The sequence below is a fragment of the Cannabis sativa genome, chromosome 1 (assembly GCF_029168945.1).
Source record: "Cannabis sativa cultivar Pink pepper isolate KNU-18-1 chromosome 1, ASM2916894v1, whole genome shotgun sequence".
NCBI lineage: Eukaryota > Viridiplantae > Streptophyta > Magnoliopsida > Rosales > Cannabaceae > Cannabis > Cannabis sativa.
Window position 1 is genome coordinate 31596089 of NC_083601.1, and position 18179 is coordinate 31614267.

At 32.8% G+C, this 18179-nt stretch overlaps 2 protein-coding genes across 2 annotated transcripts; one reads left to right on the top strand and one right to left on the bottom strand.

Annotated features, from left to right (window-relative positions):
* Positions 1 to 1827: 1827 nt before the first annotated feature.
* On the bottom strand, positions 1828 to 5315 carry LOC115706003 (probable CoA ligase CCL5). The gene is made up of 4 exons (XM_030633496.2): positions 3379 to 5315; positions 2331 to 2398; positions 2135 to 2240; positions 1828 to 2039 (listed from the first exon to the last, which is right to left on the bottom strand). The coding sequence occupies exons 1-4, from the start codon at positions 5053 to 5055 to the stop codon at positions 1905 to 1907; spliced, it is 1986 nt and encodes a 661-aa protein (XP_030489356.2). The 5' UTR covers positions 5056 to 5315; the 3' UTR covers positions 1828 to 1904.
* Positions 5316 to 7079: 1764 nt separating this feature from the next.
* LOC115702939 (uncharacterized) lies at positions 7080 to 7802 on the top strand. Its single transcript, XM_030630410.2, has 2 exons — positions 7080 to 7317; positions 7415 to 7802. The coding sequence occupies exons 1-2, from the start codon at positions 7159 to 7161 to the stop codon at positions 7652 to 7654; spliced, it is 399 nt and encodes a 132-aa protein (XP_030486270.2). The 5' UTR covers positions 7080 to 7158; the 3' UTR covers positions 7655 to 7802.
* The last annotated feature ends 10377 nt before the right edge of the window (positions 7803 to 18179 follow it).

Below are 18179 nucleotides of genomic sequence, written 5' to 3' on the forward strand. Positions count from 1 at the left end.
ACTTAAAAAAACCAGTTATGAAAATAATAAAATAATATGTGTGTCGAAATCGACTAATTAAAATAAAATAAAAATTGTTGTTCAAATATCATACAATAATAAACTCGGTTTTATACAAACTAAAAAATATATAATAATATCATAAAAATTGAGCAACCCCATTACAGAACAGTTAAAACCTGTGAAACCAGTTTCGACATGTGAAACCAGTTTTGACGTTATAAAAAATCATAATAAAATACAAATGTTAATAATAAAATTAATTGAAACCAGTTTCATCAGACAATCAAATAAAAACCTACACACACAAATATACAAAAAAAAAAAAAAATACTAATCACAAATATAATCAAAACAACACATAATTCCTACCAATAATTTAATAACAAAATATAAGTGTAAGTTTCCAACCTAGAAACAAAATAATAAAAAAGTAACTTGAAAAAAAATTCTAATAACATAATGAAACTATTTTTTTTATTCTTTTAATGAAATTAATAGTTTCTTTCAATGTTGATGAAACTGATTTTTAAAGTTTATATTATCTTAGATTATAATTTTTTATATTGTTTTTTCTTCAGGATGATGTTGATGAAACTGGTTTTTTTTTCATGCTGCTTTTAATGAAATAATTAGTTTTTAACAAAAAAACAAAGAAAAAAAAATAGTAGTTTAAATAAAAAAAAAAAAAACAAGTTTAATCTCTGTAAAAAAAAATAATATCTATAGTTGAGATCATTTTTTATTTATTTTAGTATTTTATTTTTTTAAAAAAGAAAAAATAAATAAAAAGAAACACAAATTTAAAGTTTTTTATGGCATTCCTCAAGACTTTTTCCCATATTTGTAAGTTTTTTAAAAAAATGTCATATTTAGTGTAATTAAGTTTTTATGCCATATATATCAAAACTTATCTTTATTTTCCCATATTTTTGTAAATAGCCCATTTTTATATTTATTTAGGTCCATGTGAATTGTCCAATCCAAAGCCCACTAATTATTATATTATTGAAACTTAATTTTTTTTCATATTTATTTTCAAGTCTTACGGTATTTTTGACAAGTGTTGCTTAATTTTATTGTATTTGTGATAGTTAATTTATTGGTGATAGTCCAAACCGCATAAATTGCAAAAATCGCACAGCACCGTACCATTTTTTGCAGTGCAGTTTTTGCGATTTGTTAATTTCGCAGTGCGGGTGCAGTTTGAGAAATTAGAAAAACCGCATGTGCGGTTAGTTTGAAAAAATACTCAAAAACCGCACTACCCGCACTGCGAACACTCCTACTTCTACATATATATTTTTCATATATTTAAGTGGCATTTTACAAGAGATGAGAAATTATTGTTGGTGCATATTAATGGTGAGTGTTAAAATGTTCGGTCAAGTTATGTCTCATCTCTTATTGGTGGAAGTGGTGCAAATGTTATCACATTTTCTAAAGTTGTTCTCGCATGGTGTTGGAAAACCAGGGTATTGTTGTGTGTTCTTTATTTAGTAAACAAAATTCACTTATTATTACTATTACATTCTAATATTAGAATCTTAATTTAATAAATAATAATATAAATTCTTAACTAATTATAGAACGCTATATCAGTAGATATTATGATGCTTAATACCACTATGAGGTAATTACAAATAATTAGTTATTTCCTATAATTATTAATAAAATAAATAAAGAAGATCTGATATTAAATTACTCATATAATGCTGTATTCATAGTGGAGCTAGCTAACTATGTGGGTGTGCCCTTTACCATTTCTTTAAATCATAATGCTCTTATTTAGTAAAAAAGGCAGATAGGAAACTAATGAATTGAATATTGAGGGCAGAGACATATATACAGAAGAATGTATGTGTATTTTGCTTGAAGCAGTGAGTAAATTAATTAAGTTTCGTTTACAATCTAGAGTTAATATTTTGGTGCTTATTATTAGCTTGTAATACAAGTTCCTTCCTTAGAATTTTGCCTGCTGCTGACCTTGGAATGGCATTGATAAAGTCTACTTTCCTTACTTTCTTGTAAGGGGCCACCTGTGTGTACGTAATTACATCATCAATTCCACCATATCAATAATCACTAATTATAATCAATAAAATTAACATTATAATTATTTTGTACGTACTACCTGGCGAGCTACATATTGTATCACTTGTGCTTCTGAAAGCTGATCAGCTCCGCCCGCTCTCACCACATAAGCCATTGGTATTTGTCCTACTTCTTCATCTTCTACCCTGCAATATATATATATGTATGTATACACATTAATACATATAATAACACATGTATTCAATCAATGGATATCATATATGAACAGTACTCACGGTACAACGGCTGTGTCCAGAACATTAGGATGGGCCAAAAGTATAGCTTCCAGCTCTGCGGGAGCAACCTGCATTTATTATATATAACTATTAAAAAAAATTACTAAAAAGTACTGGTGTTAATTAGGTGTAATATTGAATTGTATAATTTTGTATAATAAATTTAATAAATATTAATAGGCGGATTCATTATTAATTACAAATTTTTTATGATAAATGTTAAAGAGTTCATGGTTTCTAGCACCAGGATAAGTCTTAGATATAAACAGGCTTTCCGTGACAAGAGTACTCTAACATTTTTTGAGAGTCCAAAAATAAATTAAAATTAAAAGGTCCAATTACATGAAATTATGAATAATATTAATGATTGTCTACAATTGGGTTGGTTCATGAGGCGTATATAGCATTCCTTCGAATTTGTTTGTCAGTCCAATTATTTACTTAAAAGATTTATTTAAATTAATTTCGCATTCTACTTTTTTCTTATGAAAAAGTTTTTTACTAATTTAAATTCTATTTTTTAGCAACTTTTCATTTTATTTCTTTCTTTAATAGTAAGCTCTGTTTAATTTTTTTTTTTCAGTGGTCCACATGAATCACTCATATATTAACATTATTGTGGGAAAAAATTCATTAATTTAATCATCAAATATGTTCATAATAATATATATATATATATATATATTATATTTTGGTAAATATTATTTGATTAGATTCGAAACTTTAATTAAATTTAAATCTTAAAGATAGTCTTCAGTACATGCTTTGATTTTTTTTTAATATAGGTAAAAATGAATTTCAGGTGTACTAGGGCTCTAAAATTATCTTAGACCATACATTTTTAGGCCAGCTCAATCAACTAGTACTCTTCAGAGATGTAATATGGTCATTAGTGCAATTTAATATCAAATATTACTTATTTTTCTTTAATAAAAAAATCACTAACTAATTATAATTAATTAATTACTACTTAGTGTTAGTGCTAGACGCCCCATATCAATGCATAATTTTTATATATGCATGCATGAGGATTGAAAGAGGTACGTACTTGATAGCCATTATGCTTAATAAGCTCCTTAATCCGATCAACCACGTAAAGAAACCCATCCTCATCAAAATAACAAAGATCTCCAGTTTTCAACCACCCATCCCCACTAACCGTCTCAACCGTCGCTTCCCTCTTCCCCAAATATTCCTTCATCACCGTTGGACTCTTCAACCATAGCTCACCCACCTTATACGGACCCAAACTCATCCCATTATCAACATCAACTATCCTTCCACAAAATCCGGGTATAAGGCCACCACAAGATCCAGGCCTCACCTTCGCCTCTTTCTCCGAAACGAACAAAGTCGCCGCCCCTGAACTCTCCGTCAACCCATACCCAGGCCTCAGCTCCACCCACGGGAACTTCTTCCGAAACCCTTCTATCAACTCTTTACCCAGCGGCGCCGCTCCCGAACTCACCCTCCTCAACGAAGAAAGGTCCCCGACTCCGCCGGCGCAGAATCTCCCGGCGTACTTAACGAGCCCGAGGATCACGGGCGGTACGGCCGGGATGTTGGTGACGTGGTGGGTTTGAATGGCTTTGAGCATTGCGTTGAGGTCGTATCGCTCCATTAGAACGGTTGTGGTTCCGCAGCAGAAGAGTCCGAGTCCGAAAAAGGCCAAGCCGTAGATGTGGAACATTGGGATGAAGCATAAGTACACGTCGTTCTCCGCTCGCGTGACGTCCACGCTCCACCTGAGCAGCGCCATGATGGAGATGAGGTTGGAATGTGTGAGCACTACTCCTTTGCTGGTTCCTGTAGTTCCCGATGAGTAGAGGATGGCCGCAGTGTCGGACTGAGTCGGGCGATTTAACTCAGTTTCGTCTGTGTCTGACCGAGTCAACTCGACCGGATCGCAACTCGAGATCAGCTCTTCGATGGAGAGTTCATAAACATCATCATCATCATCATTGCCCTCTGGTGACCGTGTGGTTTGGATTGTATGGACCCCGGTTGGGATTAGCTTGTTTAACAAATCGGGGGCTGCGATAGCGAGTTTGGCGCCCGAGTCGCTCACTTGCTTGGCGATTTCCGAGTCGGTATTGAGTGGATTCGCTGTGGTCAGAACTGCTCCGATGGATAACACAGCTAGGCAAATAATCGGGTAAAGTAACGAATTGGGGGAAAGGACGAAAATGACCTCGCCTTTTCTGATTCCCAACGCGTGGTACAATCCCGAGGCTAGGGAGAGAACAGAGCGGTTGAGTTGAGCGTAGGTGAGTCGCTGATTCGTGGCCGAGTCGATTAGTGCGACTCGTAACTCGGCCTGGTGATGGGGTGGGAATTGTGATAACACAAATGTGGCTGTGTCGAGATTAGGCGTTGTGGGAATTTTGTGATGTTTACCTAGTTGGTGAACCGAATGGTAAATTCCAGTACTTTTATCGAAGCTCGATGGCCGGAGATTACTACCGGAATTATCTCTGGAGGCGGCTGCTTCTGCACGGTATGATTCCTCCGCCGACATGATGATGTTTTTGAGGTAATTATAATAATAATAATGATGATGATATATAACAACTCTGTATATATATACATATATAGAGTGAGTATGGGTTGGGGCCGTTGGGCACTGATTAGCATTGTTAAGTACGTTGTAATATTTGGAACTGTGTATATAATGTTGCCGGCTAGTCCAAAAAATGATGACCATTTCCAAGGAATTTTTTACCATGATACCTAATCTCCTTGGAATATTATTTAAGCTCGATTAACAACATATTATTAGGTAGATAAAGATTCATTTTTTTAAAATATATTTTTGTTTTATGTACATAGAATTAATAATGTTTTATGTAAAAAAAGAAAATGCATTGAATTAATAATGATCGATTGTGTGCTGTTCTTTATTTATTTAGCAAGATTGATATCGCTGCCGTCCTTGGTTATATAAAAATATTTTAATTTTATACTTATTTGAAAAGGATTTTATGTTCTTTTGCACAATGTGTTTTTGAAAAATTACAATTAAAATTTTATATTACATCTAATAACTACTAAGTTTTAGGTTTTAGTAATTAGATAAATTATACTTCTACGTATATATATATATATATTTAATGGAATTGTTCATGTATGTGTTAATTGAGGCAAGTAGCTACAAAGCTTTTGAATTTATTATTATTTTGGTGTGATTAAATTTATATAAAGAAAAAAATACGTTTTTGCTATATAAAATATGTTATTTGGACTACTTGATATTTGATAACAACACTTGGAATAAAATCTATGAAACAATATTAATAATTTTTGATAATTAGATAAATGGAACGTGTGATTGATTGAAATCTACCAAACAAAACAGTACTTGTAATAACAATTACATTCAAGAATACTAGTTTGAAAGCATCGGTGCCTTCCTTGAAAAGAGCAAGACTGGATATGCATGGATTGGTTGGCTGTCTACTTAAAATTATTTTGGTAAAGTTAAAGGAAAGAAAATAATAAATAATTATTTAGCATTGCTATTAGGCACTAGTGGTGTTTAGCACTTTTACGACATGTAGCGTTGCGATTGGCTAACGATACTCCCTAAAAACTATTATATTAAATTATATGGGACCTGATACTTAGTTGTACCGATAGCAATATTGACACATAGGAAGGTGCCTTTTAGCATTTCTCATAATTATTAGCATGTTTACTATATTAATATATATATTCCTATTTTAATTTTTATTATTTATTTTCAACAAAACAAAATACAAATTAATGTCTCTTCTTCAGTCCCTCTAGTAAGGAAGATTTCCTTTCCTTCAGCCTTTTATCCTTATACCAAACAAATACTAGAGGGAAGATTTCCTCTCCTTCAGCCTTTTATCCTTATACCAAACAAATGAAACTCAAAAATATATTTGATCATTCCAATTTATAATCTTTAATCCATCTTTAATTTATTCTAATATATATCCCTTTCTACCAAACAAACTTAAGGGCAACAAATAGCCTTGTGGTTGTGGTTATGTTAAGAAAAAAATCAAATTGTAGGTTGGAGTTAATTTTATTTTAATGATTAGGGAAGAGTTCATTGAAGTCAATACTACTTTCAATTTCAGTTTTAAACAAATCTATATATAGAGTAATTGACGGTGAAACCCTTTGTATTTTAATTTTTATGTACTTAATCAGTTGATTATTTTTTTTTGTTTGTGTGGCAATATACTTCCTTAATTTTACTTTTTAAATTTGAGTTAAATTTTATAGTTAAATCTTAACTTAGAGCCAATGAAAACATGTTACTTAACAATCAAGTACGTATTCAAACAATAAAATTTAACTGGAATCTCAAATTTACAAAAGAAAAATTAACCGAAACTTTTTTTGTATTTTTCCCTTATCTTTTTCAAAATTTGTAGTTTGCCTTCCTAATTTTAATTTAGAATAATTAGCAAATTTGCTCCCTGAACTTATGTCACTACCAAGTTGTGGCCCCTAAAATATAAGGGCTGTTAAAAAATCTCCCTAATATATAACCAGTATATTATTGTACCCCTTCTGTTGGGTTTTTTAACAGATCCCCGTTAATTTGCTGATGTGGCATAAGTAAATTTGAGGTGGCATAGTAATTTGATGGTAGTTGAAAGTTTATTAATACCCCTACCTAACAAAATGGATTTAATTAGAAAATAAATAAAAAAACATAAAATAGGAAATCTAAATATCCTCACAATCTTCGTCTTCTTCTCTGCCTGTTTCTTTTTTTTTTTTTTTTTTTTGCCTTCAAAAATTTTTTGCTCTGTTCATATTTGCTTAATCCCACAGCTCTTTAGTTTAGGTAATGTCTTCTTCCAGTAACTCATACAAAAGTAGAAGGAGATTCGTAGAAGGGGGTGAATGGATTCCACCCGAATGTAAGTGTAGAATGAAATGTGTTGAACGTACATCGTGGACTGAAGGAAATCATGGTAGAAGATTTTTTGGGTGTCCTAGATACAAGGTGTGTACTAAATTATGTGATAATCAATTGTTTTTTTTTTTTTTTCTGGTATCATGATTTGCTTATGCACTTGATGTTTGTTTTATTTTTTTTATAGAATAATGATGAAGTTGGGTGTCGTTTTTTAAAATGGATAGACCCTCCACCACCAAAAAGTGAATTTGATTTGGTTAGAAGGATGGAGGAGCTTGAAGAGAAAGTGAAGATTTTATCTAAAATTATTCAGAGAAGGAATGATGAAGTTGACAGCTTGATGAAGTTTAGGAAAGTGTTCAATGTGGTGGCTCTATTTGTTTTGGTTTTAATGGTGGCAGTATTATTGTTCTATTATGTGTAAGTTTAGTTGTATATGTTTGGAGCCACATTTGGTTTTTTGAGCTTCATTTTGTGTGTAAATTTAATATTGAATATGAATGAAAATGTTGTTATGAATTTGGGAATGTAAAAACTCAGTGATAGACACATTTGATTCATGATTTTGGGTATGTGAGAATTACTTAATTTTATTAATCAATATAATTTTGAGGTCTCAGTGGAAATAAAATATTGATTTTCAAACTCAGTGAAAATATATTTTGTTTTGAAGGAGTAAACCTTATTATTTTCAAACTCACTGGTGGGTCTGTGGGAGATGGTCTTTTGCATCATATCAGGTTCATCAAATTTTGATTTGTTTATTTTCTTTGCTTTGTTCTTATAGGCTCATTTTTATTTAACTGAACTGTATTTGTGGGTCTGGGGGGTTAAAGATAGTTTAGTTTGAAGCTTTAGTTGTTGGAGTAAGAACATTAATTGGGTGTTATAGATTTTGTGTAATATATCTGTCATTGGTTTTTATTCATATTACCTCAACTCTTGTTCTGTGGAAGAAGCCATATTGTTGTGTACTGTATTTATGTGTGTAGAGATTGAATCATGAGGATTTCTCACAAGTCCTTTATTTTATTTTGTTATTACTGCTGTTTATATAATTTATAAATGGCAACAGCAGGGTTGGTGTTAAGAATTGATTAAATAATGTAATTAGGCTGTTAATTATTTTCGTTAAAGGTAGTGTGCTGGTGCACACACTACTGAATGTAAGAAATTAAATTGTGTTATAGCCTTTTTGCTTGAATTGGTTGTATTGCGGTCCCATCTTATAGGCCTTGTGTCATCTGGTAGGACCCTGTTAGAAGGATTTACATGGCAAGACATATTATTGAAAAGTACATAAAACCAGGTACATAACAATATCAAGATCTTTTTCTATGTAAGAAATTGTAATTGTATGTTTGGTACTTCATGAGGATAGATAGTCTCCAAATGTTGTTTCTAGTGGGACTTTTGTATTCTTCCTTCCTAGTCTGATAATTCAAATCAAAGTACATTTGGTTTGCACCTAATTTTCATCACTCATACAGGAGCATCAATGGAAGTTAATGAAAATGGTAAGCTATTTCTGTTGATCATTAATAACTTTGTTGGCATTCCCATCATAGTACTATTATTAATTGTGGCTTAAAGAACTTGCCTTTATTTATTTTTTTATGGTTTCTCTCTATAAAGAACTTGGGAAAAGATTACTGGTCATCAATGTTCTTCATGAAGTTCAAAGAAGAAACTAGCATGAGATCAAACGACTGCAATTTAGAGCAGATGACAGGATGGAGTTACTCTCCCAGGTTGAGTGCACTGCATGGAGTTGATGATCCCTTCCATCAAGAACACTTGTCAAATGGCTCTAGTTGTATATGATTAAAGTTAAAAGGATACTGAACCTTACAACAAAGAAGAAAAAGAAGATGTTTTTATGTATAAAAGCTGTGCAGAGATGATTAATTATTTGATTATACAGCTTAGGGCCACTTACTTAAATTGTATTAAACTACTCATTTTTGTCACATATTATACGAAGCTATATAGTAGCACCTGGGCTGTTGGTCTATGTTGGGTAATTAAAACATAGGAAAGAGTACTTGGGACCAGTGAGTCAGTGACCCCACAAAAATTAAAGAGAGAAAAGTGTCATACAATAAAGGAGGTCAATTTTTGCATTGATTCTATCATTCTATATAGGTGGTGCCGTGGTGGTAGTAAATTTAGAGTTTCTGTGGCATACTTGGTTGCTCACATTGAATTGTATTTGTCATTCAACCAATTCCTGACAACTAAGGGATAGTTCCATTTCAAAAATCCCTCATCTCTTTTGAATAGTTGTGGCATTCACAAGCATCACACATCTATGCTTTCCATTTTCTTTAAACAGTCCTATCAATTCTCATTAACCAGAAGCTATCAACAACAGCATAATAACAAACCAGAAGCTATCAACAACAACATTTACTTGATTAATTAACATGAAACAACTAAATTTACTATCAACACCAGCATTTACTTGATCAAATACAGCATAATAACAAAGAGTGGGATTTACACATCACTTCCAAACACATTACAACTCTTGATAGCTATACCCAAAAAATAAAAAACACTCCCAACTACCACCAGGTATCAGTACATATTCTCCAAAATTAGTTTCTAACTTCAAAATACCAAAAGCCATTACCAGCAAAATACATTACAACTCTTCATATCTATATCCAAAAAAAGAAAAAGCACCAACTCTTGTATTCCATTACTGAGGGGGTAGCATGAATTCTGAAGATGGTGTAAATGTTGTTTGCTGCCATGATTAGTAATCAATATTAGTGCTCAATAAAAATTGTAGGCATCAGAGTAGTTGCTGCCATGATTAATTTCACAAGTTATAAATTTTTAAAATTTACCTCAACTTGTGTAGTTGCTGGCTGCAATGAACTATCCCTATTTGCAGAGCTCACAGATTGGTTTATTTCTAGGTTAACATTCCTAGAGTACTCCTCAGGGTCTGCTGGTGCTTCATTTACCTACAAGCAAAATGATACATTACATGATACATTGAATAACAGCCACAACAGAATTTATAACACAAAACAACCAGAACAGAATTTATAACACACAACAATCATAAATATACCTTGTTCTTGTTATTTTTGCTGCAAGTCCTAAAATTATGGCCCTGTAAACCACAACCAGAACACCTCATTCTGTGGAATCTCCTTCTCAGCCTCTTTGCTCCTGGTGGAGCAATTTCATCTAATTCAAGCCTCCTATTTTTCTTTGGTCTTCCAGGTTGTATTTTGCCTTCAGGTTTCACCATTACCAACTTCCCACTCCTTGGCCACTCTTCTTGACTCCTAATAGGGTAAATCTGTTGTGAGTATGCTTTCATGTAGTACTCTTTTGTGTACCATTTGCTCACATACTTCTCTGGATCCTCTCTGTTAGACCAGATTGCAGCAACAGCATGGCTACAAGGTATTCCATTCAATTCCCATTTTCTGCAAGAACAGACCCATCGTGCCAAATCAACAGAAAACATGCCCCCGTACATATTCTCCACTTGGTACAACCCATTACCAGAACTAACAGGCAAGTGACCCCCTGCATCTACTTTGTTATTTTCCAATTGTTCTGATATCTTTGGTGCAATGTTGGACTGCCACATCACCACTGAATTTCTATTTTTGTTCATTCTTTCCATCAAGTACATTCTAATCTTCTCAAGCATAGTGAGAATAGGTCGATCCCTAGCAGTCAATATAGATTTGGTACCATTGAATCCTTCACACATATTATTACAAAGTATGTCACACTTAGGAGTAACCCTAAAGTGTGCTCGACTCCAATGGTGTGGCCCTGCTGCCATTAACCATTTGAAGGCTTCCTCATCCAACACTTTAATCTCCTCCATCACTGCTTCAAATCTTCTCACAGTATCACTTTTGGCAGCTTTCCATAGCAGATTCTTCAAGGTTTTGTCTTTGAACACCTTGATGAAATTCTTCTCAAGATGTCTAACACAATGTCTGTGCTCTGCCTCTGGTATTCCATCTCCCCACAAACCCTTCAATGCTTGCTCTAACCCTTTCTGTTTATCTGTGATAAAGCTCCAATGCAGTGAGTTTTCAATTTTCAAATCATCCCTCAAAAGGTTGACAAACCATGACCAAGTGTCCTTGTTTTCTATCTCTACTACAGCAAAAGCAACAGGGTACATTTGGTTATTTCCATCAATCCCAACTGCTGTCAATAATTGTCCTGGATGTACCCCTTTTATATGGCAACCATCCAACCCAACTACTGGCCTGCATCCTTCATTGAACCCCTGTTTCAATCCACCATAACATATGTACATCCTCTTGAACCGAGGCTTGCCATCTTCTGTTGTGTCAGTTAGGATTTCAACTGTTGAACCCTTGTTAGTCCACTTGATCTCCTCGGCATAATCCCAGAGAGCATTATATTGTTCTTCATAACTCCCTTCTATAGTCTTACTTGCAAACGTCCTAGCTCGGTATGCTTTATCTCTTGATATTTTCAATGTGTGATCTTTACCCACTTTTAGTTGGAATGAAGAAATGCCCCACTTGTCATGCATTTTGAACTCATCTAAGTACTTCTTACCAAGCCATTTTCCTGTGGCAAATCTATTTGTGTTGATTCTTGGGCATTGGTGCGTTTCATTGAAGGTTTTCACTACAAATGTTGGCGTATTATCTATTTTAGATGCATACAGCTCCCATGGACAATTAACACCACCACATTTAGCCCTAACCCGAGTTGGCTCATTCTTCTTGAAGAAGATGTCCTTCCCATTTTGAATAGCATACTCCCTCACAGCATCTTTGAATTGTGACCCAGATTGAAATACCAATCCTTTCTGAAACTTCACTTTCACCATGTCAACATCAGGTCTGAACTCAGGTAAATGGGGCATTCGAGCTCTTTTGGACTTCCTTTTCCTTGTATGAAACTCATTAGTCTCCTCATTTTCTGATTCAATGTCAGATGAACTTGATTCAAAAATAATTTTTTCACCATCAGATTCAAGAACCACCTCATCCACATCAAAGTCTACATGCCTTTTCCCTTCTCTTTGTCTGTTTTCATCATTAGTCTTCTCCTCCTCCTCCTCATCCATTATGTAATCTGGATCACCATCATCTTCACTGTCTTCATTTGCTAGCCCATTGTTAACCTCAAAAGTTCCTGCATTCTTAGCAGCAACATTATTGTTTTCATTCAATTCTTCATCATAATCACTCTCTTCACCATTCCCCATCCCAAAAGTGTCAAATCCTTCCATTGCAGCAGCAACAAAGTCATCATCCCGAGCAATTTTTTCAGCTTCATGTTCACCATTAATCTCCTTATTTCCAAGCCTAATTGCTTCAGTTGTAACATCCCCTATTTCAGCTTCAACACAAGGTAAAAATTCTTCCAAACCCGTACCAATCTCCTCAATTGTAAGCCCAACTGGTTCACCACTAACAGCCCCTATTTCAGCTTCCAAGGCAGAACCAATCTCCTCAGTTGTAGGCCCAACTGGTTCACCAGTAACAACCCCTTTTTCAGCTTCCAAACCAGAACCAATATCCTCATTTGTAGCACCTAAGTCACCATCCAAAACAGGGCCTTGTGTGACAGCTCCATTTCCCAAATCAACCCCATCTTGTGTGAGATTCCCTGTTTCATTAGTAGGTGACACAACTTCCTCAACCGCATAACATTCAACCATATGAGACTTTTTAATTGATGCCCCAATCTTCTTCCATAATTCACCATCACTAGTTACACACTCAACAACATCACTATCTGCCCACTTAAAGAAAAACTTCAATGCCATCCAATTTTTGTGACCCACATCCCTAGCTATGGCAAACAGTTCATTCATACTAATAGTTTCTAATAAACAAAAATGTATATAGTGAGTTTTCCCGCCTAGGTAAGAGGGGTTGTTACCTATATTCACTAATTTTCCTTTGAGATGATACTTTAGGGTGAAAGCATTTGATGTTGGACCTGCACAATAAACAAATTGATATACAAATATTAGTTTAATGTACCCAATACTATTTAAAGCATTGAACAACAACAAAGTAAAAAAACAAAACCCCATAACTCAATACTATCAATATCAATCCTGGAAATTTATTTTTCTTGTTCATTTCATCGTTTTTGGTCTGATTATTCCTTCTCAATAAAACTGATATTTGTAGTAAGATTTCTACTTGATATGTATACATGTAAGCTCACTTTCTCACATTAGTTTGTCCAAAAGGTGCCCCACTCATTTTGCTAATACAAATTCAAAAAAATGTATGCAACATTAAAAATCGAGAAAAGTCAAACTAGAAAGGATTGCACTTACAATTTCATATAAATTTATACATAATTTACCAATTTTTTTTTTGAAACTAAAGCAAATCTATATTTTTGACTTGGGCAGCGACTCATAAATACACACTATCAGTGAAACAAACACCAATCCAAATCAAAATCAAACAAAAGATTTTCTTGTTTTTCTTTTGCTGGAAAAAAAAAACAAAACAGGAGATTCAAAAAACATTCATATCATTGCAAGAGTTTTATAAAATGTTACAAAGACTAAAATACCCCAATAGAAATCCAAATGAGAATCCAAAGACAGTTCTTAAATTACGCTTCCCATTTTCTCTCTATACATTTTCTTTTTTCAACATAGCCCACACCCACTATCCTGCAACCCTTTCATGTCTATCAAATACATTAAAGTGGAAAAAACTGCCTGCAATGGTTGGGGAATGGATTCATGCACCATCAAACCATTGTTTTCAATGGCATTAGCTGATGATACACCACCACCTTTTATGGTTAGCTCCAAAAGCTGAACCAATGACATAAATATTTCCATTCTTGTAACATCTCGATTTACCGACATAAATAATTTACCAATTTCATAACATTCAAATTATAATAAAGAGGCATAGATGAAACATTGCTTCTTTTTTCCCAGGGTAGGGAAGGACATCCTCTGCATATATATATATATATATATTTATGTATATATCTACAAGGATACGTTCATTGTTCATTGTCTCTATATACTTTATTTATTTTAAATATTAGCTATACCCCACAAAACCTTGGGACCCAATTCAAGATTCCAAAACACTTTAACACAATAACTCACATGTGTTCTCTGACCATAACCAAACAAACAAAATAAAATGACTAAAAACCCCATTTCTTACATGTATAAAAAACTAGTACAAACGGGGTTTTATAAAAAGCATATATTTTCTTGAATTCTTAGCATTGTTTCAGACATTCATTATCAAAGGTGTTTCAGAAAGAAGAACAAAAAGGAAGAACAAGAAAACACGAAGCTTACCGTAAAAGGGGACATCGATCCCTAACCGCTCAGGTGCCGGCCTCGGGTACCCTCTCTTCTTCTTCGAGGAAGAAACACCTTTCTTTCCCATTAAAATTTCTTGCACAATCGTCACTTGTATCAGATTTTGCCCTAAATTGTGAGTGTTTGTTCCTTTTTTTTTTGATTTTTTTGAAACAGGTCACTGTGTGTTGGTTTCTTTACAGGGGAGGAGACTTGAGACTTAATGGGGTTTATTATTAGAATTTTAGACTTTTATTCAACAAGTTATTTTTTTTTAATTTCTTCCCTTTTCTTATTTTGTTATTTAAAAAATAATAATTATACAAAAATAAAGGGATCCCGTTATTTTTCCCTCCAACCTGAGTCAATTACAATTTTAACCTTTAATCTTATGCCACATCAGCAAATAAACGGGGGTCTGTTAAAAAACTCAACAGAAGGGGTACAATAATATACTGGTTATATATTAGGGAGATTTTTTAACCGCCCTTATATTTTAGGGGCCACAACTTGGTAGTGACATAAGTTCAGGGAGCAAATTTGCTAATTATTCTTAAGAAAAAAAAGGTAGGAGGTAGTATGGCTGAAAAAATGACGCGTAGGCGTAACCAAGGTATAGTATACATACAAAATGAAAGTGAAGATTCAAAAGGTAAAATGAGTATGACAACACAATATACATAAGAAGATTCATAAGCAAGACTTGTTGAAGAAGAACAACCAATAGGAGATTATTTTAATTGATTGATCCACTTTTGTAACTTTGCTTACGTTTACCAATTGTATTTCGCTCTATAATAGATACAAGATATATATAGCTATTTGTGATTTTAGAACAATAAGCTGTTGGGTTGGGCCTCACACATGCAATTAGGGGCCACTGGAGTTTTGTTGCTTCTACTGTTTTTTCCAATCTCACAACCCACGCCATATAAATATATTTTGCTTGATTATTTGAATGTTTCTTAATATAGTTGATATTTATATTTATGCATAACATAAAATTGATTGGGGAAATATTATTTTCTATTTTGTATTTTATAAAAATTACTGATAGAATTATTATTTATTTTGTTGAATGATAATTCAAACTCTTGTATTTTAATGTACATATTGTTTTATGTTATTTTAAAAAATATAAAATTTAATTTATCATTTAGAAAAACAGGTAGTGTAATTGATTGATTCTGTTCTATTCTAATTAACTAATATATGTATATCCCATCCGTATTTGTATGCAAAGAAAACGTGAGCTATTCTATTCTATTCTATTCTATTAAATAATTGTAATTGTATTATTATATTTATATAGTATTATGGCTATGGTTTGGTAAGATCCACATGACCATGGTGTGTAAAATAATACTAACATTAGTTATTAGTGAATCTTGAATTTATGAATGTCTGCATATAATGAAATGCATGTTTTGATTGTTGTATATATATATGGTTTAAATCTCAAGTCTGAACCCTGGGTACGAAAGGGATGGATTTGCAAATGAAATGAAATTAGCAAATTATCATTTGCATATCATTTTACTGTAATTGAATTTGAAGCTAATAAAAAATTAAAAATTAAAAATTAAAGAGATCAAAAGTAATGGAAAATTAATTAGTATTTGTATTTTTTAGAATCAGTCGATTCATAATAATGAAAACTAATTTACAAATCTTCTTTTAATTGAATTAGTTTTTATTATTATGAAAATTATTTAGTTGAATTGGATTTCTTTTCTGAAGTATTCAAATTGAGTAAATAATTTTTTCTCTTTTGTATAGTTAACAACATATTTTTGGTTTTGGCATAAGACGGTACAACTCGAAAATAATACAAAATAAATAAATTTAGGTGACATATTTAATTTAGGGGTAATTGCGGCATAAATACCTAATGTTTACAAATTTATACACTTAAATACCTAAAGTTTTTTTTTTATGGCAAAACCACCTAATGTTATATTTTAGTGTCTACCGTTACCACCACTCTGTTAAAGGGTTAAAACAGAGACACGTGGATGACCAAAATTTGTATGGTTTTGTTTTTAAAAAAAAAAAAAAAAAATCTATTAGTTTGTAAGAAAAAAGCTTGATATAAACATTTTAAAAAGAAACATTAAATTGATTAACAAACAAAAATCGATAAATAAACATAAAATACAAGATTCTTTTCTTCAAAACCTAAAAAGCTCGTTCTCCCAATTAAGAAGACGAACGAACGCCGGCAGTTGAGAAGACGAATGAACGTGGACTGAGCTTTCCACCTTGTGCTGAGGACGTCAAAATCGACAAGGGTGGCTTAAACTCATGCATCTCCGGCGGCTGCCTGGGGAAGACTCCCCTGGATATGGTAAATGTTGAAACTGGAACTTGAATGATAAATTATTATTTTGAAATGGCTTTTCGTGCCTTTTATATGTCTGATTGTTAACTTTTATATTGAGTATTATTTTAGTGTTATTTTTGTTTGGATATGTTAATTTGTGAGTTAGGTGTAATATTAAATTCTGGTGGGGTACTGTTTGTTTTTGGAAGGTAGTGTGTGTTCACATGTGAATTCATTGAGTGGAGTAGTTAATGTGGAATATTTTTTACTGTGGTAAAGTGTATATGCTTTGGGAGTTGTTTTTTTTTGTTTGTGTGGGTCATGAAGTGATTTTTTCAATGATGTAATTTTTTGGCAGACTTGGAATATGAGTTGTTCACAGTAATATTGCACCATGGAGGAAGATGGTACAATCATTTTGAAGAGAAAAAATATGAAGGGGGTGAGATTGATTATTTTGATTATTGTGATTGGCTAGATTTCAGCATGTCTGAATTGGAGAAATTTGCAGTGGCACTTGGCTATGATTTGCCTATTCAACTTTGGTGGAGGCCATATGAGAATTCACAGAGGAGGAGCAGCATCCATTGGGACCATCATAGCTATTAAAATTGACAGTAAACTTGTTCCTAGAGCAAAAGAGAGAAATATAATTTTTGGAACTCAAGTTATACTCCAAGTAGAGTGGCTTATCATGAATTGAAAGGAGTGCTTACACAAACAAAAAACTAGGAAAAAGTTCGTAGGATACCATAATATTAGAGTAAGATGTTTTCTAATTTTTTTTGTTTTGGCATTTAAGAGAGATGGTGGCAGCAATTATTTTGGTTGGATTTACCCAGCTGACAGAACAAAAAAAAATATATATATATATATATATATATATATATACTAGGCCAGTTTAGAAAAATTAGGTAGTTAGAACACAATCTAGGTAATTTCAGAGCAGCACCAAAGATTATGGTGAAGGCTTTTCGAATTAAAGTATCAATGGGATGTGGAAACTACTATTTGAGAGAATTAACATATGTAATTGGAGATGGTCATGGTCATAGTCATGGCTAGATTTGTAAATATTTCCTCTTCCATGATCTCCCAAGATGTAATTTCTCTTAGCTGTATTAAAAAGATGTATTAAGGATAAAAAAAATACAGGTTATGAATGAAATTTTTGCTTTTTTGTTTCTTACAAACTCTCTAATTTATAGCTGATATTGTACATTTATGCCTGCAATTGAATCATAATATATAAGAAAACTTATTATTTTCTTAAAAAAAAAGGAAAATGAAAAAGATATT